Source organism: Plutella xylostella, chromosome 22 (genome assembly GCF_932276165.1).
Source record: "Plutella xylostella chromosome 22, ilPluXylo3.1, whole genome shotgun sequence".
In the NCBI taxonomy this organism is placed as follows: Eukaryota; Metazoa; Arthropoda; class Insecta; order Lepidoptera; family Plutellidae; genus Plutella; species Plutella xylostella.
This window is the reverse complement of record NC_064002.1, coordinates 6,207,519-6,231,568: the sequence shown is the minus strand read 5'-3', so window position 1 is coordinate 6,231,568 and position 24,050 is coordinate 6,207,519. Positions and strand designations below refer to the sequence as shown.

The window sequence follows — 24,050 nt, the reverse complement described above, 5'->3', positions numbered from 1 at the left end:
CTTGATTCATACACTGAACACTACTTATATTCCAAATTTGAAGCTTCTAGGTCTGCTAGAAGTGCCTTAGAATTTTTATGATCGGTGAGTGAGAGATTTTTAAACTACTGTTATGTTAAATTTAAGTTACTTATAGTCTATTACTGTTGTTTATCCATAGAAAATAAAGAAATAAATAAATACTGGTTCAAATTGAATGAAATTTGAAATATACCGTGTCTTTACAATGCCTGCATGGTTAGTGAAAATTCAGTCTTCTAGTTTTATCCACAACGAAGTTACAGGGGGTCGAAAATGGCCTGAATTGCTTCGAGAAAACGATGGTACGGCCGTGCCGCTTTTTTGCTCGACTTGGTGGGGGCACTCCCGTGTCCCCAGATTATCCGGTGAAACGGTGTACAGTCGTCAGTGACTTCAAAAATTAAACATAGCAAGAGTTTCAAAACGTAAACATTAGTATGCTTTTTTAAAATACCACACTACCTGGAGATTGGTAATGAGCAAATCAATTATTTACCAAATTTCAATAAACTTTAATAACAATTTAGATTTTATTAGGTATTTAAATTTAAACTAAGCGTTTAAAAAAATGAGTCTGTTGTGGCAAAGTGCATATTAAATACTTGTAGATATGAAACTTACAAAACTCTTCATTTTCATTCGGTGGATAACTTTGATGATCAAAATCAAAATTACATCTATAAAATTTGTGTATTTTTCTCAATTCAAAACTTTTCAACGACTTTAGGAAATTCTTACCTACGTATTTTTTTAACAATAAGTGTTCATGAATATCGAGTGTCACCCGCTTTCAGCGTACTACCCTTTTTAACACCATGAAAATATGTTGATCATTACCACTTTCACTAATAAATTCCACCCTTTACGTTAGAGTACAGTCATGAACCTCATTAAATAAATTTTCACTAGGGCCCATTACAATACAAAGGAATTCGATTAAATAGTTCATTTCCGTATTTGGTTAACTTCCCATTTCTAATTTTGTGTGAAAGCATTCACTGGCCGATTTTCATAGCAACAACTATTGTTTTAAGTTAGAATGTGATCTAAAATATTTCAAGTGCATCCAGTTACTCAGTGTCAATTTATTGAATTTATGGAACAATAAACTATAATCCGTAGTAAAAATGGAAACGTCCTACGATAGAATATTTGAGAATTTTGGAAACGTACAAAACGTCAGTAAGTACCTTTGTCGTTCAGAGAGTCAACTGGATTTTTATTAAATGTTCTGGCAAAATATTTACGAATTTGTATGGCGCGGAGGTAGTGCAGCAATTCGCGTTTTTCTTCCACTGCTAGAGAAGTGTAGAAATTCGGACTGAGAATGCAGGTTATAGTGTTTTCGGACGAATCGACTGGTAATTCAGTTCTGTAATAAATTAATTCAGCGATGACGCTTAATCTTATGAATATTTATGGACACGAAATGAACTATTATAGTTCGGTATGGACAAGTCATGTCTCATCGATGTTTAAGTACTTATACGATGTTTTTTATAAAATCACCTAGGTACCTAGCTAACCTGACTGTGCTGAATTTGCTAGTTTACAAACATAGCTTAAAAACATAGACAGGTCAATTTTAAGAATGAAATACGCATAGTACCCGCAATAGTTGTAAAACAAAATTAAAAACTTTATGCATTGTTACTTTAATTTATAGATGAATAAAAATTAGTGTTATAGTAAACCAAAAGGGGGACTTTTAGGAACATGCAGAAAAAACGACTCTTCCTATTCCTGGCTCTTTCATATTAGTCACGTGACAAACAAAGCTTCTATAAAAAAATAAGTTGGTACTTTTGCAACACTCTGTGTATATGTTTCTTGCGGAAAATTGTTCAATTTTCCCGGTAGACCATATCATTTTTTCCATGTCCCAGATCCGACGGAAGCATGGACACTCGCGGACACGGGCTTCGGCCTGTTCTTCGTGCTGGTGGCCTACCTGGTCATAGTCCTGGTGTTCCTGCCCGACTTCATGGCCACCCGACAGCCGTACAAGCTGAACACTGTGCTGCTAGTGTACAACGCGCTGCAAGTGGCCTACTCGGTGTATTTAGTTTTCATTGTGAGTGTACTGTTTCTGTTTATTATATTCTATTCTATGTGGCGGTGTAAGACTGTAAGTACCTAGGGGGTCACTCTATATGACTAAAAACGAAGTTTTGAAGCGCTGCTGCGCGAGCCACGACTCAACCTCGCTGTATTAAACGTGCCAATTGCACGACAGCTCGTTCGTTCGTTTATTGTCAGTATAAAGTAACCCTTTGTGAATCAGGGATCCGACTGAGATACGACCGCTTCTATTCAAATTGTTTATTTTTAATATAATTATATGTAATTTAAAATAATTTCAAAATACAATCATGCAAAAAAAATAATAATATAAAAATTCAAACAATAAATAATCCACAACATGCTTCGTCAATATAAAAATAAAAACATAGATTTTTCTGTAATATACATCGTCAAATCACTAGAATAGAAACATCAGCAACGTGCTTCGTCAAAAATATTACATTAAATATAATAATAAATTCATAATAATAATATATCTAGTAAAATAGGCCACCCCTGGTCGTACCTGGCTCAAATGTACCCATTATACTAGCTGCATTTCCGCGCTGTATAGCCACGGATATCCTTTGAGACAGGAACGACCCGGAGCGACGGTCAAAATTCCTATCTCGCAGTCGTCGGGATATTGCACGAATTATCTTATCCGCTTCTATTATATATGGTGGGTTGTACAAAATACTTATAGGCACTAGATTTCGTCACTAGGTTCAAAACTGCCCTAGTGGCAGTAGCAATAAGTATCTGATGTGTTTATTGCTATGCAATGTATTTATAATGTTATGTTTATATTTCAGTATGCTAGATACATGCTGAAACATGGAATTATAACAACGCGGTGTCCAAAAGGAGATGACTTGCAGCAGGTAAAAACAAAACATTGCGTCTGATAATTTTACTAACCCTCGATGCATAAAAAGCAATATACTATTAGTTTAGCGAGAGTATGTTGACTTCCTGTGGCCATGTCGTCGCTTTAAACGGATGAACTTATTCGAATACAACTAGTTTTGCTGTTTGAGTCATTATAATTGGGCACGTATCATGATCAAATCAGTGCAGCCGCTCAAAATGTATGCGCTCGTCTATCGACACTATGAAAATATGAAACACTGGCGCTACTAATAGCTAATCTTATTTCAACGGCACTCACACTCACACCCACCCTGAGTATTGTATAATATACTCTAAGCACCCACCATTTTCTTTCAGGTCATAAATGAAATCAAGCCTTACTTCATAGCGAAGCACATAGACCTGCTAGACACAGTGTTCTTTGTGCTCCGCAAGAAGGACAACCAGGTGACATTCCTCCACCTGTATCACCACACGACCATGGTCTCGTGGACCTGGCTGCACCTCATGTACCATCCCACGGACAACTTCGTGGTCGTCGGACTGATCAACAGCTTCGTCCACGTGTTGATGTACGCGTACTACGGTATCGCGGCTCTAGGGCCGGACTATGCGAAGTATATCTGGTGGAAGAAACATTTGACGACCGTGCAACTGGTGAGTAATGTAAACGTCTTTTCTTAGATTTCTGGACATTCAATAATTACACAGTATTAAACAGATGTTTAGGGCTAACAAACAATTCTTAAACATAGTTTAAGCTTTTAATGGCAATATGACGAAGTTTACGTAGGACTATTTTTATTCAGACGAAATTATTGATCTGATAAAATAGAAATATATACCTACCTACTTTAAGTATTCCGTTATTAGCTTCAAACCTAAAAATAGTAAAAATTCATTCTAAAAATCTAGAATATGTAGGTGTACCTTTATAAGTATATCAATAAGGAAAACCTAATTAATTATATTTTTCTTAAATTTAAGAGCCTTGCTCTTGTCGGTGTAGTTCCCGTCACCGCATCCTGTCACGTTTTTAATGAAGTATACAAAACAGAAATTAAATATTTAACATATAACTTTCTTTAATAAATAAAAAAAATTAAAATAAGCCCGATAGTAACTACCTAGTTGTTGCGAGTTGCGAGCCTGCTTTAAATCGTAATGGCAGAATATTGTATGCGTGCGATTGCTATATGGGAAGTTTACATGTAGCTTGTTGATTATAATTATATAATTTTAACACTCATTCGATTCAAAATTATTGGAGAAACGCCAATTTATATTTTATTTTTCGGCAACTTATTTGCCCATCATGCTGTCTGGAATTTAGTTTTATGAAAAAAGTACGATACTCATTATGGATGGACTGTATTAAGACGATTCCGGAACAAATCAAATATACAGTGTGTTGTTTTTCGGACCGGACAAACTTTAAGCGTGGATTCTACGAGTAATTTCATCGAGTAAAAATCCCCCATATGTGGGGTCAAGGTCTGAGAGCGGTGGTAGCTCAGTCGGAGAGCGGTGGTAGCTCAGTCGGGTAAGCGCCCGCTTCTCACGCCAGAGATGCGGGTTCGAATCCCGGCGCTGACATGTACCAATGAGTTCTTTTCTGAATTTAAGTACAATGTATACCATCGTTCTTACGGTGAAGGAAAACATCGTGAGGAAACCTGCATATCTAGATTTAGCACATCTAGATATGTGAACCCACCAACCCGCAGTGGACCAGCGTGGTGGGAAATGGTCCAAGCTTAGGAAGGCAGTTTAGACCTTGGGGATATGCACAAAGGTTCCATTCGAGAGAGCCAGGTGCAGGTACTGACACCCCCACAGAGAATAGAATATGGGTCAAATCTCAATATTCTAGAAATGGCGGCCATTTTAAAGTTGCTTTGAATTTATTTTTTTTATGTAACTTTGCAGTTGTGGATATTTTTATTGGATAGAGATGACTTTTTGCGGATAAAACCATTTTATTTCATATCCGTAAGCCTTTAAATCTCGAGATATGATTTTCTTAAAGAAGAAGAAAAAGTGGTTTTTTCTCGATGAAATTACTCGTAGAATCCACCCTTAAAGTTTGTCGGGTCCGAAAAACAACACACTGTATAAAATTATTATAACTTTACTTTTACTGCCTAACTTGCACTTATATATTTCCTTTCTTAGGTATATAATATCCATCATACGAAAAGTACAATCAAATAAGATATAGGTATCATCTAATTTGTGCCTACAGAATTTTAGTATGTTAGCACATTTTACTTTTTATTTAAAAATTATATTTGAAAGCGAAGATCCATCAAAAATTTGCAATTATACTTTATAGTAGACATGTAAATAACCTACCTAAAAGAAAATTTTTAACCCATTCATCAGGAAATCCTTGCATTGTTCAGAAATAATATAAAACTGAGTTATGAATATCAGAATGACTCCTTACAAAGTTGCTGATATTTTTGTAATCATTTCAGTTTGCTCCTGAATACTATTTGATTGATTGATAGAATATTGATGGTACGAGTACAGCAAAAATGCGAAAACATTTAATGGCCGAATAATATATTTTCTTTTTTAAACATGATAATATCATAGCAAGATTTGGTTGTGCGGTCAAGATTTGCAGATTGCGATTTAAATACCTATCTAATATTAGCACAAGTTACACTGGTCAATATAAAAACCTGTATAGGCCAGATTCCACATATCTTTTAGGACCACTTTTTCATTTAGTTGTGTATCTTGCTCTGCTTTACTTCTGCCACTATAATATCCTGAACGAATTGTGCCCGAGGGCTTCGCTTCGATTTAAAATGTTTCCCATGGAAATTGTGGCATACCAAGTAGCCTAGTGTTAATCCAAAATAACATCCTTTCTTCACACCAAATTTCGTAAAAAATAGTTCAGTTACATTCCCGTGAAAAAGTAACAAATATACCTACATGGAGGAATTATGACTGATTACTGACATGATTTATTTTTTAAGAGAAATTAAACTGCATTTTAGTTAACTGCGCCTTAAGAATTAAGTATCTATGAATAAAAACATTCACCTAACCCATGACTGGATTTCTATATATTTTAATGATGCTGATGAGGTCTTTTCTTTCAGATCCAGTTCATCATGGTGGTTTCCAATCTTCACTTCCAGCAAAAATGGAGTCCTTGTCCTATACCTGGCTTCTTCCACTACTTCTGTCTCTTTCTTATTTGCTCCTTCTTTGCCCTTTTCATGAGGTTCTATTTTCAAAGCTATAAAACTCAAATGAAAATGAGGGCGGAAAAAATAAGAGAAGAAAAAAAGCTGTTGGCAGAATAGTTTCTGAGTTGAATAATACTATGTTATTGTAAAAATAGTATGTACTTACATGTACAAGTAATTAAGTATCTTTAATTTGATGAGTTTTTAAGTCGAGTGTTTTATTAATATTGCTTACGTAACAGCACTCATGTTTTGTAATGTAGTATGTATATAAAGTATGCTGAAACTTAATAAAATATATTTATCGAGATCTCCTGATATAACAATATATTATCTATAGTCTAGTTTTGTTTGTATAACTCTGATTGTTGTTATTTACAAAAAGTCATGATATTATATTCTCTTCTTTGTGTGTAGTTCCAACAGCTCGCTGAACCAAGCCCCCAAAGTCGAAACTCCTGTCCTAATCTTGGAACAATAACCACAGACGCTGCTGCACTGCTGGTTGATGGGTTCACACACGGGATTTGGACCCGCATTTCTGTGTAAAATTTAAAACAAAACATTCATTTCTGTATGATTTAAAACAAAACATTCATTTTTAATTAATTCAATGCATAACAGAATGGAAACTTTTAAGAATTCCTAATTAATTTCGTTTTGTCTCAGTCTTTTTGTCAGACACACTAGAAACGAATAGGTACTTACTTACTTTCTGTCCTTTTCCTGGGGCTTAAACAATAAACAGCATCTTTATAGTGAGCACGAGCTCAGCAAACACAAACACCAACCAACTAGGAAAATATGATATGCCTAGAACGATCGAAAATTAACCATGATTCGACATAAATTACAAATATTACCTAAGCCAAGCCAGTTTCAGTCACTTCATTCAAATGTCCACTAGCTGTAACCTCCTTTGTCCACCTGCCGAGCTACCTACGCGGTTTCACCTACTTACTGTCCATTTTAAAGTGGAACTTGTGGATGTGGAAGTAAGTAGCATCCGCAGGCTCCCGCGCAGGCCGGAGCCCCGAGACAGTCACCATCCGCCCGCTCCGCCGGCCACTCGCTCCAACCGTTACATTCAAAAAAAGAACCGCGTTTTTCTGCCGGCAAAATCGCGCGTGTCAATCTTTTTCTCGCCAGCCAGTGCGTCAAAAAAATTGTGCCAGTTAAATTTGAACTCGGAACGACGTTTTAGACAAAAAGGTCAGTGTGCTTTATAATAGCTGTTTTGGGAGTCGAATTACTTAGTTCGAGAAAGGTTTGAACTAAATGCCTTGATGTGCGACGTTTGAAATTGCAACCCAATTTTGCAATATTTTCTGCTGAATGCACCGAACGCATCAATTGCCACTACGTCTTTTTATGATTGTAGAGTTGCGTCAACATTGATTGTATGCACTTAGTGGACAAATCGATTCCTCACTAATGACCACCCTAACGCCTTTACGAAACCAATTAAAGCTGTGCCGTAGGCTTTATAGAAATCTATGTACGTGCAATGAATATAGGTAATTTATATGTACATATAATATTACGAAGGTACCCATTAATACCAAAGTAGGTATTTCACAATAACGGTATGCCATAAAATGAGTGTTTTTTTCCATGCTTCTAAGTATTAAATATAGCATGCCAAATTGATATTTAATGTCCAAATTCATTTTTGATAGGTTCAGCATTATCTTTACGTAGGTACAGTATCCTGTTAGTAGCATTTGACAAAATAAGAACTTAGTGTAGTTACTCTAAAGTAACTACCTACATGGCTTATGATTATAGACTGATCAAAATTGGTCATTTGCACTTAATGATTGTTATAACTATGAATTTTTTTTTGTTACTTACTGCCTAATGTACACATCGTATTTTGCAAATAAAATAAGATACCACGGTACTAGCCTGTTAAGTGTATTGCTCTACTCGGTAGTACCTCTTGAGTCTCTTGACCTATTAGGCAGTAAGTTATAAAGTTATCTACGAAATATTTTGTATTTTGTTTCAGGGTGATTATAGGTGCTATAATTTTTTTATGGTTGTAAAACCCACCAACAATTACGAGTAATGATTCGACTTTTCAGCAGTTGCACTGATTTTGATGTAAATTGAAATTTTTTGGTCAAGTCAAATGTATGTCCAAATCTTGAAGCACGCCTGGTAACCTTACAACTTACCTATAGCACACCCTTTTTCCGAGCGCAGTTAAAATAGTTGTGATAATATATTATATTGCGAATACTTCTATTTATTTGTAACACTTGTAAAGTAGCGGCGACATTTTGACATGCATTTATATTTTCTAGTCTACTGAACCCAAAGCACTAATTATGTAACCTTTTCTAGTTCGAACAATACCACGAACTAATCTTTTGTGAAAACGGTGACGTCATCGAGCGATTATTATACCAAAATGTAACCTAAATTTTTGAAGAGTTAAGTCTTTTTGTGAAAGTATCAAAATACCAACGCGCTTTGCTGAGAGCAAAGCGTGTGTTCATACATATTATTTTTGAAACTCAGACTTACCTAGTTGAAATTAGACATTTAATACGGTATTGGTGGTAGGTAACGACGACCTTTCCTTCGCCTTAAAATTATTTTCAAAGAAAAAGTTTCTTACGTGGTTTTTTTTTAAACTTATGCAAAACAATGATTCTTCTTATTATTATAACGTTTAAAGTTTGGTTACTCGTTAAAATACTAATGCCTGCATTCATGCACTCAATATTGTGTCTGAGTAAGTACTTAAGGTAAAGAAATCAAGATGATTGCCAACCTCCGTTAGTTGACGGCACCAAAAGAAGAATAAGGTTCTTTTGAGTGTATAATTTGGTATTTCATTCAGCAATCTTGTAGTTTGACCATGCACGCTTAAGGCATACACAATAGACATCTTAAATATTATTTGTTTTACAAAGAGAGGTCCAAAATAATGTTTTTAATTATATAAAGTACAGCGGTAATTAGAATACTTTCACTTCACAAGCGCTACAATGAAAGAACAGTTAATTATCAAACTTTAACTATCCAGAAACCGTATTAGGTTATTATAAACTCATCACGATATTACTTTCCTATAGTGCGACAAACTTATCTGTTCCGGTGAGAGCGAACTAAATTGATCCATATCTCATTATTTACTAATGAATTATGTATTGATATAGATTAGATGGGTTTATTGAAACCACAAGAGCGAATTACAACTACTGGCAAACTTAAAATCTAATAGAATAAAGAAATATTACACATTTACGTGAGCTGTCACCGGAACAGATAAGTTTGTGGCACTATACTTATATTTCATAATTATATTATATTCTTTGTCCTTATTTGACGTCGCCACGAAACGAATATTATCTTGGAGCAAAACGCCAATTTGAAGCTAAATGCCACTCATAGAATGCTTGTTATAAAAAAAAGTTAGTCCTAATAACGGTAAAGCTCCGAAATTCAGTAGGTAAAACTGTAGCTTAGCGCTCGTGTTGCTTTTTCAAAAACTAGTCGTTTTTATTTTGAAGAATTCTGCTCTAACGGCGTTAAGGTTATATAATTTATTGTGATCAAATTGTTGTGTTGTGATTATTGTGATAACGGTAATAAAATTTCTCTTCTCATATAGTCTTACATACACGCTTATGCAGAATAATGATAATACTTATAAGTCATGATTATGACTCTAAGTAAGAACATAATATAGTCAATGGCACTTGTATAGATATAATTTTGTGTGACCAAGACTGTTTTCTTCTTTGTTTTATCAAAATCAGTTGAGTTGTTTTAACGTTAGGAGTCGATTTATTATTAGCTATAAGTACTAGGTAGGTACATCGATCCATCACTGTCACCTCAATAAATACCGTAGTCTTATACGCCTAAAAAACAAGACTTGGAGGCTGTAACAAATCGGACAACTTGGAGCATAACGTTTTGTCAGACAGATTTAGAATAGAATAGAATAGAATAGAATATTGCTTTATTGAACACCACATAAATCAGACATACAAAAAAAAACATTCTTATAGACTAGAACTAATGTACAATAGGCGGCCTTATCGCAGATTTAAAACATTTTTTCTTATTTTTTACGCATAGAGCTAAGTGCTCTTACTTGATTAACAATTTAATTGAATCAGAAGGGAGAATAGAAAAGGCAGTGATATTGCATTTCATGATTAAGCATCACATACGGAGATTTTTATCCAGGAGTGAGCCATGATCATACTACATAATATAATAGCTTACATACCTAATTTACTTAAAAAAAACTGAATCAGCTAAAAATTACTCTGATAATACCTTCTTAATTACTATTGGCACCTACACCCTACATAGTATGATGATAATGAAGTAAGTTTTTAAAATTATATGACCGCTATATTCTTGGGTTTATTATATTGGGTAAAACAAAAGCAACACAAGCTAGTGTAGAGTTGATACGAATTTACTTTCACCAGATAGCAGGTAATTGTATAGCAAATTAGGGTATTTTAATTTACACATTAGCCACTATTTTAAACCACACAAAAAAAAAAACTTCACGCTGTCTATAATGGAAAAGGACCAGAATTTGTCATACACTTATATTTAAAGAGGCTAAATTTGTAAAAATAATATAACAGTTAGGTATTTAGCAAATTATTAAAATGCATTCTTTGTATAAAATTCGTAATAAATTGCATCATCATAGTAAAGAACTATTATTATTAGAGGTGACAGAATCGAATTACCGAAGTGCTTAATAAACGTGTCTTCTAACAGAGTAACTATAATATTAATTCGAAAATAACTGTGCCTGTTGGTTACGCTTTCACACCTAAACCACTGCACTGATTTTCATGAAATTTTGCACAAACATAGAGTGATATTTTAATCCTGGAAATGCCACAACATATTATATGTATTTTCTTGTTGTCATTTTGTCACATTCTTCTTTCAATTATTTGTAAACTTCAAAACTTATCTTATCCGATCCATGATATTGTACTAAAAGTTGATAGAATAATAATTAACTCAATAAATAAAGGTAACATAACTACAGTAATATGGTAAAGTAAACTATTCATGTTCTTCAACCAACCGGGGTTAACCATAGTTAACTTCACTCTCACTATGACGTATCTTATACCACTTTCTGTTTTAATCGAGGTAGTTGCGGTCTCGGAAACTAGTTCTAGTTTGGTCAAGTGTAAATCTACTTCATTTTATCCGTACACTAAATAATTTACGTATAATCAAACCCTACACGTTGGGAAGAAGCATAAGGTCTCGTATGGAGACCACGAAAGATCTAGCGTGGGACGGCTGCTGGGCCGACTAACTTTTAGACACTAGAGACAGATAAGCTGTAGTGACCAGAAAAGTAAGGTTGAGAACATAGTGTTCTGTGTATAGTTACTTGTATAGCTCATTAGGAGAGGCTAATGCCCAACAGTGGACTATTACCAGCTCATGATAACATATTACCGTGTTACTTATGTTTGGTAAACAATATTGCGCTTGGTAGACAATAAATGTACCGATAACATTCAATTAAATTGAATCACAACTCTTATCGTTTTAATCGATTACGAAAGTATGTGATTAGCTTTTAATGTAAATCTGCAGACCACTATCACCATGACATAAGGTTGCGAATTGCAAAAACTAAATCCGGTTTGCCGGTATTTCCTTCCGGTAGGTAAGACGAATTTGAAAGAGGTTGTAATTAGAGAGAAACCAGCTCTACGTAGTAATATAATTCGTTGTTTTGATGACTGTGTTACGTAAATAATTGTATAAATTCTCTAACCAGTTTAACACTGATACGCTGAGTTATTTTAGCCCGTCTTAGCGCAGTGGTCGTTGAGAAATACACTCCTTGCCTTTCAACTTTAAAACCGTAGCTGGCAGAGATGGAAATAATTTATTTTACGAGGGTCCAACACGCGAGATAGACAACCTAACATGATCTGCGAGCCGTCACCTGCATCTCACAGCTATAGCTCGACAACTTCGTGCGCGACCCTCCTTGCGGGGTGACAGACGCGGAGGGGACGAGGTACCCAAGACGACAGCGGGTAGCGGGAGAGGTCGCGGGGAAGGACAACGCGTGCACTGCACGTCATTATTATGGCAGTCTCGGCCGAGCAGTCGAGGCGGCCACATGTGTTGTAAAATCTGTCATAATCTGAGTTCGACGCACATGAGACCACTGATCCTGAGACCATTAGTCTTAGGATGAGTGTTGAGGCCAGAACCGCCACAATCCTTGGAATGTTTACCTTTTGAATTTTAATAATCATATTATTATTATCTATGATTCGTCAATAAAATAACGTCAAAAACCACAAATCGTACATTTTCGCAAATAGATTAAATCGCATTATAAAACTATGTCGGAGTTCAAGAAGATTTTGAGTTTACCTTGCTTTATATTAAGGTTTACTAAATTCATTCGATTAATCGAAACGTCAAATTGTCACTTGAAATGTTGGCAGTTGGGTGGAATCTGTGGACGGTGCATATTAAAAAATAAAAAGGTAAGGTGGGTAGTCGGTTGAGCAGGGATGGACTGTTAATCTGATTTAAATTATTGAACGAGTCGGTTGTGAACCTTCCGCAGGGATCACCACGTTTCGCTATCAAAGTTAATCCAACTGTATCATGTGCATCCTCGTGTATTTTGTAAGATCGGTAATTCCGAATAAATCGAGTGTGTACTACCTATATGTGCCTTTATTTCTGGGGTGTGATGATAAATGGCGATACCAACCTGGCTGATCGAATCATGGACCAACTACTGCTAGCTCGTGCCCACTCCCCGGCAACTATTTCGGGGGTTTTCTGTAGAACCGTGTGCCGTGCTGGTTTGGCCGAGGTTTGGTAGAATGCAAAATCTGCTTAATCCCGAGTAACTGATAGTTTAATCGTGAGTAAAAAGTTACTCGAGCTTGGTCGAATCCACCCTAAATAATGAAACTAGTTTTTAGAACCTTTTTATTGATCAACATAATTTAGGTACTCTTACATTACGTCACAAATAGTGACACGTCATCGCCAGATTTATCCGGGCACACTTTTCTCCGTGTGTACTCGTCTTCTAAAATGTCGTGCTACCTCGCCCCCGCCACTTCTTTCACCCCGCAAGGAGGGTCGCGCACGAAGTTGTCGAGCTATAGCGACGTTACTGTGAATGTCGGAGGAAATTATAATTTGACGATATGATAAAAAAAACAGAGATGATTGTCTTTACTTGTTGCCTGTCGAATTTATGGTTGTTCAAAAACAACCTGTCACCCTCTCTTTTGACGCAAAACCACATAAGAATGTATAGTTGTGTACCAAAATTGCTGACATAACCTCTAACCACTAACCACAGAGGCAGAGGTTGCAATTTACAGTGTTTAACTCCACCACAGAAGCAAACAGCGCAGGGCTACAAAATCGCAGATTTTGAAACCACAAGGGCCAAATAGCAAATAGGGGTCATTCAGAAATTCAAGGACTAGTGGGAAAAAATATCAACAGAAAAAAAAGTAGCGTAGTTGGCGGCCCATGGCTTTGTAGTACCAAAAGAACTGAAATACGTTTAGCATGAGGTGACTAGAATAAAATATAATAAAAAAAAACTACTTCCTTTTCCGATTGAACCGTTTTCTATTTAATGTTAAAATAATTCTGACATTAGATCTCCTCGTGACACATGACCGAGCAAACTTTCACCACCTGAGAGTGCTTATGTAATAATCGGGTTCCGCTCATCTCGCATAATCTTTATTGACCAAAACTCATTTCGCATAACTCGTATGGTCTAAACTTTTTTGGCCGAACCATCACTTTGCCAAGACTTATGTGGCATAAGGCTCGTTTCGTCTAAAACTCTTAAGGCACAATCTTTAAACACCTAAGTTTCGTTTGCTCAAATTTATGTTCGTCTATACCTATGTATAATCTTGTTTCTCGTAATGTTATCTTAATAAATAATATATTAAGTACGTAGTAAATGTACAAATTGTGGTATTTTTCTCTTACATCCCGAAAATCACGATATTGTATGATCAAAAAATCGAAAGTTAACGACCAATATAATTATTACAAACCCCATGAGATCGAAACCTAAAAATAGGTGCGACGACGAGCAAAGCGAGGAGGAGCGTGTTAGGTGCACATGTTCATCAAAACCAAAGCGGAGCGCAGCGAAGCGGAGCGGAGCGTTTTCCAAACAGCGGAAACAATACAAGGCACCAGTTTGCGCTATGTAGGGAGACGCTCCGTCAAAGTTAAAGCCAAACGAATATTATTACTTTGTATAAACCTAATAAACCTATGCCATAGCATTATTAGGCTATTCAAGATTTGGCCATACCATTATTAGGCTAAACAATGTTATGCGAAATAAGTTTTTACTAAACGAGATTTATGCCATACGATTTTCGGCGTAACGAGACTTTGACCAAACGTTACTATGCAATACGAGATTAGGCAAATAAATCTTATGCCAAAAAAGGTAGAACCGTAATAATCAGATGATGTATCGTTCACATAACGAATTAAATTTAATATAACATCCAAATGATGCCAAGCGTGACCAGTGGTAGAGCGTTGAAAATTAAAGAGAACTGCATGAAAAAGTACAGTAAAACCTATCTACAGCGTCAAAAAACACCGATTCTTGGCAGGATATAGCACATCAGTAATTTTTAATTATACTTAGACCTACTAGTTTTTTTATTTGGTGGACCCCATTATCCCGTAAGATCTTTAGCAAAAAAAAACAAAAAGTAAAACAAGCCAAAACATTTTTTAGTACGAATTAAAATCGCTGAATACAGTACAATATTTTATAAAGGAGACGTGATTTGAACATTCATCGATGGATAAAGCTGATTTTTTCAGGACCCAGGAAGTAGGACTACAGCAGCTCTTCTCGATTGTTTCTCGTGACAAATGACAGGTTGATAATAGATGGAAAAGGGAAATATTTATCAGATAATGAGCACCGATTATCCTATTAACTACGCTATTTATTAACACGAATGAAATAAAGGTCCCTTCATGACAAGCTTGACGTGTGTTTATGCGTAGTCAACTCATAATTACGTTACCTGACAATCGGATGGATCAGTTTTGATGTGGTTCAGTTTCAAATTCACGTTGTCTTGATCGATCAGGATCTATAACATGAATATGAATATGCTATTTACAAGAATATGCTTTAATTTCGAAAAAAAAATCCTTTTTTTTTCATTTGTTTTTATAATTTTGCTTCTGTAAGTCTAGATACATTACAAAGATATATAAGGAAAAGAAACTTGGAATATTGCAATATCATAATTATATTGTCAGTCAAGTTCATCATCATTTTATACGTCATCTTTACAGCAAGGTAATGATCTAGTTGATGATTATATTCATTGATTTCTTAGTACGGGGAAGTCCATTATTCCATGAAGATCTATCTATTTTTACCGCATAGCATAAATATAATAAAACATAAAAGCAAAGTAATTCTTGCAGATGACCTAGAGAAAGTAAAATACACTCACGGGCAATGAAATGTTTCGACTGAGAAAAGCACCAAATTACTACTAAACGGAGAAGGCTAGCTTAATGACTCCCTCTGCAATATTGAAGTACATTTAAAAGAGCATCAGGATATTACCAACTAAAAACGATAATATTTTGTTCAAATTTTAAACAAATTTGAGTCGCTTGGTGTCGGCATTTTGTGAGTGGAACTTTTTCATTGCCCGTGAGTATAATAAAAAAAATCAATGGTCCACGAGAAACGAACATAGTAGCTAAATAATACGTTCCGATACGGCACCGTCATCGCCACCGTCGCTACATAGCGGTCATGAGCTCCTCCTCCTGGCAGAGGATGTAATCTGTCTGTTTATCCACACTGAAAACCATTCTCTTTTTCATGATACTATGCACACACTTGACATTAATGCTACACAATTTTAATTCTTCAACAGTGTTACTTTTACATATTTATATTAAAATTTTATAAAAGACAATTGTGGGATAAAACAGCCATATTGGACCTACAGGTGTAAAGGCATGCAGTTGCAGTACATGGTATGAGGTGCACCATCAAATATTTGAGCTATACTTACATAAGCAAACAATTTGTTCATATAGGCATTTACATAAACCGGATAAAATATATTTTTGAATATGAATATTAACAGTGCCTATAACTTGACTCAATTTTTCCGCTGCACATTACCTATGTGAAACATATAATAAATATTAATTAATTAAGTATAATTTAGCCCATGCTGAATTAATACTATCTAGATTTTGTGCAATTTGTTAATGATTCTACGTGTTACTAACTCATGATATTAAACAAACCTACCGGAAATTATTAACTAAGTACCTATATCGACTGAAACATATCACTTATCCTTACTTAATATTATAAATGCGAAAGTAACTGTGTCTGTCTGTCTGTCTGTCTGTCTGTCTGTCTGTCTGTCTGTCTGTTACTCTTTCACGCCAAAACTACTGAACGGATTTGAATGAAATTTGGTATACATACGGTATAGACCCTGAGAAAGAACATAGGCTACTTTTTATCCCGGAATTCCCACGGGAAAACTTTTTAAGGCGAAGCGAAGCGCGCGGGAACAGCTAGTCATTTATAATCCTATATCTATTTAAAGTTTAAATAGATATAGGATTATAAATGACTAGCTGTTGGATGTATTGTAGGACGTCCCACAATACGTTTAAAATTTAAACGTATTGTGGGACGTCCTACAATACATCCCGTTGGCCTGATGCCTTTACAGTAGAGTTTGAAGTACTTTGAAGGAATGCTCGGCTTGGACAGTGTTTTGCATTTTTAGGGAGACACCTACGTCCACAGTGAACGATTACAATGTAAGAAGATCTCAACGAGTAGACAGAAATTGACTATACTTTGGTAAAAAGGCGCTGTAAAAAGTGTGAAACAAAAGGTTGTTTTTACACTTTTTTCATCGCTCTTTTAACAAAGGATAAAATCTGTCTCAAAACATCATATTTTTCGATTTTTCTTAACTATCCCATACTGCTTACAAACCAACCAACTTGTCCAAATTATAGTTACAGTGAAAGCTATGAATTTAATTTGAGTTTTTAAAAGCGAAAGTTCGCGTGTTTGTCGGAATCTAGCACAGAAACCTTCACGGTAACATTCAAATGTTTTATATACGCTATAGAACAAAAAAAGTTAAGGTACCTAAGCATTTAAAAAGTAGCCAAACACGTATAAAAATATCCTAACCAGTTCAAAGTTGATATCGATAATAATAATAGTCGATTGGTCAGAAATTTAAGTTGTCAAACGAGACGTTACTTCATGTGACGAGACATTATTTGTGTGGAATTTGCAGCCACATCACAAATACTTAAGCAATTTGTTAATAAACGTTTTTTACTTTACTTTACTTTACTTATCAGTTTCTCGATGCCTTTAGCCGCTTGATACCTTTTTTAAAGCCTACGCTTCTAATGTAGGAATACAAAGACACCAAACTATAATTAAAATTAAATGGTAAATGTACCTAAGAAGCTTAAAGGCTCAAAAAATATTTGGTGTAATTAAGTAAATATACAATTTGTTAGTTCAGAGGGTCTGGTACAGGTTTGATAGTTTGTCAAAAACTATAGAAGTTTACGTTTTCTCGCATAAACTTAAAGTGGCGCCTCAAGCGGAAACTTACATGAAACTTTTGACAGATAATGTATGCAGATGACAAGAGAAAACGTAACCTTTTTTCTTTTTCCTAAATAGCAAAACCCGTATTAGAGGCTCAGTTAGCCATATCCAACCCATATCCCTCCACGTCCCCCCCCAATTAAATGTTTAAATATATACATAAAGGACGAAAATACTATTTAATACTCATAAGTTTGTCATGAGTATTAAATAGTATTTTCGTCCTTTAGGTATATATTTAAATATTAAAGTATAATCTGCAACATAGTGAATACATACAAATCACATACAAGCACACGTAGGGAGAGGCAACAGTTATTTTTAAAAAAAAGTGCAATTAGTCAGTTTACTACTAGATTTGGATATTTTTCACATGGTTAGGCTTATTGTGTTTGACTTTGAGTAATTTCAGTATTTACTGAGCAATATTATGTATGCTTAGGTATTCAGGCCAAATAGGCATACCCAACAAATGTTGCAATCCTCACTAACTTGTCAAGTAAACTTGTCTCTCTATACCATTTGCACATATAATGCCGTAATATCGCCCTTAACGCTTGGACTTATAGTCCTTCATGGTAGATGTACTGTATGTGGTTCAGTTGCCTAAGAAAGCATAGTGCATGTAGTTAGTCCGTTGTCGTACCTATGTAGGAAAGCTTACTATGTAAAAATATATTTAAATAATTATAATGTGGTTGTGGTCTGAAAAGTACCATGTACATCTTACTTAACGTTTTATTTATACTAAAAAGTTCAATAAATGCACATAGTAAACCAACTATCATCATCAGGTAGCTAAATAAAATACTTACCTTAATCCGTTTTAAAATTTTAGTACTTATAGTCTCGCTGAATGTTTTAATCGATTGCATGATTGTAAACGTGCAAACCATATTTCACATTGCTCCCTACTATTTCCTCTCATTTGGGGTGAGAGTGGAGGGTCGAGGGTGAAGAAGACATACAATGGGCAGGAGGGAAGGGGGGGTAAGGGAAGGGAGAAGGGAGAAATACGTCAGTCGCGTCTGCGTACCCCTCGCGATAACACGTGCTGCGGGAAACTGAACAAAAATGGACCTTCAGTGTTAGGTTATAACGCTGAATTTTGCGCTATGCGGACTTTCAATCAATAAGTTTTGCATTAGTTTGTTCAAAATGTTGGAAATGAGATCTGTGCTGCTTATACGTCGGGTAATGAAATGTTATAATTCTGATAATAATCAAATTTTGGGTTCTTCATTTACTAGGTGCTCGGACACATTACCTTATATAATTTGATAGAGATGGTGACATCTGTATGCATAAACACATTTAAATTTTATGTAACCATCTTAAAACTAAATTTAAATTATACTTCTGACTATATTACCTCTAAGTCCCTATATGTAGGGTTACCTACCATAATCAAAAAAAAAATGTTCAGTCTGATTTCAATATAATTATTAGAAATCAAGCATGCATGCATAAATCTGAAATAGTCAACGTTGCACCTAAATCAAATTTTGGGGAGTTCTTATAAACCTGAGAATACTTACCTAGTTAATTTCAGCAAGTGTATCTCAGTTAGTAAATGAGAGTACCACCATCTGTAAGAAATAAGAATGTAAACAAAAATATTTAATAATACGTCAATCAACCAAGAATAGAAGCAATCGTAGCCACAGGCAGTTGCGATGCCTTAACAAGAATACCTACGTTATTGTATTGTTTTCTTGCCGCAAATTTACTACCAAAGATGGAACTTTATAACCTAGATATTCTTTATTCATTAGCTCACCTTACACAACATTAAAACGAAAATTATCTCATAATCATATTTTTTTACACACATTTTCTCATCTGCGTCTAATAAACATGGTGTTGCAGTAGTGGTAGCTGAAGGTGGTAGAGGTACCTACATAAACCAAAACACAGAGGGGCAAAACAAAAGTTATTCAGATTGACCGCTTGAATCACCCTTTTTCAGCTTACTAAAAAAAAATGCAACACTATGTACAGGAAAATCATTGTTCATCAATGAGCCTACGATGATTTTTTACAGAAGCATCAGCCCGAGCATCAGACACTAACTGTCCGGTGTCCATGCTAATAGTTTATTATTTCTCAATTTCAGGAAGTGAGCGAGGAGGCAGTAGTGTATAAAATGCCGAAATCTCTCTCATGACATCTGCAGCGGATTATACTGACCGGAAGAGGAAGTAGTTCAACCGGAACTCAAGGAAAGCGCCAAGATGGCCGACACCAATAATTCCTTTTCTAGGGTCTACAATAGGCTGTTTGTGGAATTAGCTGGTAAGTTTAATTATAGTTGACACTAACTAAGAATTGAGTAACTTCAGATTTTGAGTAATGGTCCAATACGTACAAGTAGATAGTAGTAGGTACTTATTTACATAAAAAGTTTGCTAAAACTTCGGTCAGTATGACTAAATTCTAAATTTTTTACCGATATTTTTAGATTTTATCAACTTTTCAATTTAACATGACCGGTTTGCAACCGGTTTGATTACTGAATCTAAATACCTATAAATAGCCAGTTATGGAATTTTAATTGTTAAACTAACATAACTTTATATAATATAGATAGGTACACCATGAATTTCAAAACTTTAATAAGTAATGAAAATAACTTAGGCCATAACTTACTGAACTTATACGAGTTTGTCACTCCCATAGATGACCATTTTAAGTACCCTATTGAGAAATACACTTGCTAAGATAAATATTGTGAGGAAATGTGCGTAGGACAGAATAATACCTATATTGCAGTAAAGAGTAAAGGACAAAGAACACCTTGTCCTCCTTATTTCACCACCGACAAATACAATATCACACAGCTGCTTTATTTTTGCAAAAATAATCATGACCGCGAGTTATTCTATCAAAAATATTATCTAAAATTATCATAATATTACTAATAACTTTGTTTCCTTTTCTTCAGATCCCAGGACCAACGACTGGTTCTTGATCAGGAGTCCAGTCCCTGGTCTCACCATTATTGGATTGTACCTGTACTTCGTACTCAAATGGGGCCCGAGGTACATGACGGATAAGAAACCCTTCCAATTACAAAAGACATTGGTTGTGTATAATTTCTTCCAAGTTCTTGTTAGTTGCTGGTTGTTTTATGAGGTGAGTTTTTCTTTATTAATTTTGGATAAGTTTTATGAATACCTAATAGTCACCCGAATGGCCAAGGCAAGTTTTAGTGCTACTTGGAAATCTTGGAAGTGTCTTATGTCCAGTATTGGTAGATTATTCACTGACTGACGAACCACAACCCTCCATGCTTGGCTAACGGATTGGAGATATTTAAACTCATGGGATCCAAACTAGCCTAAGCTAGTACAATAGAGTTTGCTCCGGTCACAAGTCTGTTAAATCATATTAAATATAATATTTGACCGTAAAGTTGGTTAAATACCTTTGAAGTGACGAATAAAGTTCAGTCATAATGGTTCGTCAATAGGTCCCGAACTCTGCTATAGGTATAGCAGACTTAGGGTCACTAGGGTGTTTTCTTATAATAAAACCGGATTTATTTTCAATTTCAGGGTCTCGATGCTGGATGGCTAAGGACATATAGTTGGAAATGCCAGCCTGTTGATTTCTCAGATACTCCTGAAGCTATTCGAGTAAGTTTACATTTTGGACATTTTATTTTATAACATGGATGATCCCGACTACAATTATACCCTCAGCAAGTAGTTTTAGGCGTATATTACTAGGTGCCCCTTGATTGGAATGATCTAGGTATTTGTTTTAATATAAATAAAATTTAAAATAACTACCTACTAACTTTAATTTATGTGCATAGTATTGAATTAGTCTAAAAATGCAATAGCATAATACTTTATATGTATAACGATAAAATCGCCATTTGGTGATTTTATCTTCCATGCATTGATTTCCTAACTAGCAGATATTTTTCAGTTGGTATTCTTTCATCTTCATACTCATCATCATAAACAGCGACATGGCGTCAGCAAGTTCTCATATATATAAAACAGCCTGTATTAGAGCGTAATTAATAAGCTATCATTTCTTTGTGTTCCAGGTGGCCAGAGGGGTGTACATTTATTTCCTGGCGAAGATATCCGAGTTGCTCGACACAGTCTTCTTCGTCATCAGAAAGAAGGAGCGCCAGATCACATTCCTTCACATGTACCACCACACCGTGATGCCGATGATCTCCTGGGGAGCCACCAAGTACTACCCCGGGGGCCACGGGACGCTCATTGGGGTGATCAACTCCTTCGTCCACATCATCATGTATACGTACTACATGCTCGCAGCCATGGGCCCCCGGTTCCATCCGTATTTGTTGTGGAAAAAACATATCACTACGTTGCAAATGGTGAGTGGTTGTGATAGAAATGTAGTGCATATTCGAGATTTATATTGAACTGTAGTGTAGTGCATAGTAAATCTACCTAAGGATAAATTAGGCTGACCACCTGCATCGCAGTGACTGCGTTCAGTTGCTAAATTCAACTCTAGGCAATGTAATGTATAACTGGACGTCGAATGCAGTTGTGTAGTATCGCCGTATGCAATACTAGGTGTTTACATAAAAAGTTTGCTAAATTATTATTTAAGAGCTAAGACAAGTAGCCTGCAGAAATATTTGGTTATGCACTACCACTAGAAATTTTCGTTACTACTAGCCTATTAGGGAGCGGCAGCGGTCAGTGTCGCTCCTGTAAACTATGCCATTTGTAGGAATCTCGGTTAACGGTTACAAATCATAGACTCCGTCTATAGACTCGTATTTTTCACTAACACGCTAAAAATAAAATTAGGTACCTGCACGAGAGTAAATGTTTTAGGCTGCTGCTTAAGCATTATTAATATTAGCTTTGCCAATAACATATTTTTTTTCTCATTCCAGCTTCAGTTCTGCATTGCATTCCTCCACTCGTCGCAACTTCTCTTCTACGACTGCGGGTACCCGCGGTGGTCCGTCGTGTTCACGCTTCCCAACTCTATCTTCTTCTACTACCTCTTCTACGATTTCTACTACAAAGCCTACGGCAAACCTGGCGACAAGAAAATTGAAAATGGAACGGAAAAACAAGAAAAATCCTCACAGATTAAGGAGCAAAATGGTAAAACTAATCATGTAGCGAACGGATTGAGTAATGGCATCAAACGTGATACGACAACCAAGAAAATTGATTGATTTTGTAGCTAAAAGTTATAATTCAATGTACCAACCTATAAAGTATATTGTGAGTATAATAATATACTTACCCCCTTATTCATAGAGAAGTTACAGTGCGTTTTAACTAATAAACTGTTTTGTCCCTCTCCGACAAAGTACAATTTGTTCTTTGACAGAGAGGGACAAAACAGTTTATTAGTTAAAACGTATTGTAACTTTTCTATGAATAAGGGGGTTAGATTATATTTTATCTTCGTAAAATCTAATGGCATTGTAAATGATGATTGTAAATAAAGATACCTGTTGGTATTTTAAAAATAAATATAATATTTTAAATCAGTTTAGTGTAGGCACTCATGTTAAATTTAGAAAGGTGTTAGTTAGTTATTTAATTTTATCGATCTACCAATCAATAATTAATGCTCAAATATAAGTGTTATAAGAACGCACATAAAGCGTACAATTTAGAAATGTAAAAATAATAAAATTAATGTAAAATATATAAGTATACCAATTATAATATTCTGTCATTGGCGGTATTCTAAATATAATATCATCACTTGATCTCAATATTTTGTGTAAATTTCCAACATAGTACCTAATACTTATTTACCTCCATGCAACATGCATAAACTTATGACATGTATTGTATAATTATAGTGCTGGTAACCAAGATTCATTAAAAAAGATTATAAAAATTTAATTGGAGATCTTGTGGTGACGTCGAATTGATAACAAACCACAAAAATTGTATTTAAGTAAGCTGTAACGTACAAATTCAATTTGAAACAGCAATAAACGGTTTTGTTGATACATATTTTTTATTTATGTTTTTAAAACATAATTTTTAAATAATACGAGGTGTAGTGAGTTTGTTAGTTTAAAAATTAATAGTCGTGTTAAAGAGCACTGCTGTTGCCAAAGTAGCAAGAGTCACACAGAGAAGTCAGGAGCTTAAAATGTAGGTATTTTGTAACTAATGTGACACTACTTAAATAAGTAGATATATTATACATTT

General features: G+C 35.2%; 2 protein-coding genes across 4 annotated transcripts; both read left to right on the top strand.

The window, feature by feature from the left end:
* Window positions 1-1,148: 1,148 nt before the first annotated feature.
* On the top strand, window positions 1,149-6,477 carry LOC105392396 (elongation of very long chain fatty acids protein 4). The gene is made up of 5 exons (XM_011564012.3): window positions 1,149-1,203; window positions 1,908-2,095; window positions 2,901-2,969; window positions 3,316-3,615; window positions 6,078-6,477. Exons 1-5 carry the CDS (start codon window positions 1,149-1,151, stop codon window positions 6,282-6,284), a joined length of 819 nt encoding a protein of 272 aa, XP_011562314.3. The 3' UTR covers window positions 6,285-6,477.
* A 717-nt stretch (window positions 6,478-7,194) lies between these two features.
* LOC105392381 (elongation of very long chain fatty acids protein 7) lies at window positions 7,195-23,843 on the top strand. Of its 3 annotated transcripts, none has more exons than XM_048628930.1 (7): window positions 7,195-7,379; window positions 19,982-20,160; window positions 20,810-21,000; window positions 21,423-21,503; window positions 21,926-22,225; window positions 22,760-23,117; window positions 23,268-23,843. In XM_048628930.1, exons 2-6 carry the CDS (start codon window positions 20,100-20,102, stop codon window positions 23,048-23,050), a joined length of 924 nt encoding a protein of 307 aa, XP_048484887.1. In that variant the 5' UTR covers window positions 7,195-7,379; window positions 19,982-20,099; the 3' UTR covers window positions 23,051-23,117; window positions 23,268-23,843. The 3 variants fall into 3 exon arrangements, with proteins under 3 accessions (XP_048484887.1, XP_048484888.1, XP_048484889.1); XM_048628931.1 differs by having other exon boundaries at window positions 22,760-23,121; XM_048628932.1 differs by lacking the exon at window positions 7,195-7,379 and adding an exon at window positions 18,894-19,059.
* The last annotated feature ends 207 nt before the right edge of the window (window positions 23,844-24,050 follow it).

Coding starts and splice junctions, on each gene's coding strand:
- LOC105392396 (XM_011564012.3), top strand. CDS start 1,149: ATGGAAACGTCCTACGATAGAATATTTGAGAATTTTGGAAACGTACAA. Junction 2,970..3,315: donor AAGGAGATGACTTGCAGCAG/GTAAAAACAAAA, acceptor ATTTTCTTTCAG/GTCATAAATGAAATCAAGCC. Junction 3,616..6,077: donor ATTTGACGACCGTGCAACTG/GTGAGTAATGTA, acceptor CTTTTCTTTCAG/ATCCAGTTCATCATGGTGGT.
- LOC105392381 (XM_048628930.1), top strand. CDS start 20,100: ATGGCCGACACCAATAATTCCTTTTCTAGGGTCTACAATAGGCTGTTT. Junction 20,161..20,809: donor GCTGTTTGTGGAATTAGCTG/GTAAGTTTAATT, acceptor CCTTTTCTTCAG/ATCCCAGGACCAACGACTGG. Junction 22,226..22,759: donor ATATCACTACGTTGCAAATG/GTGAGTGGTTGT, acceptor TTCTCATTCCAG/CTTCAGTTCTGCATTGCATT.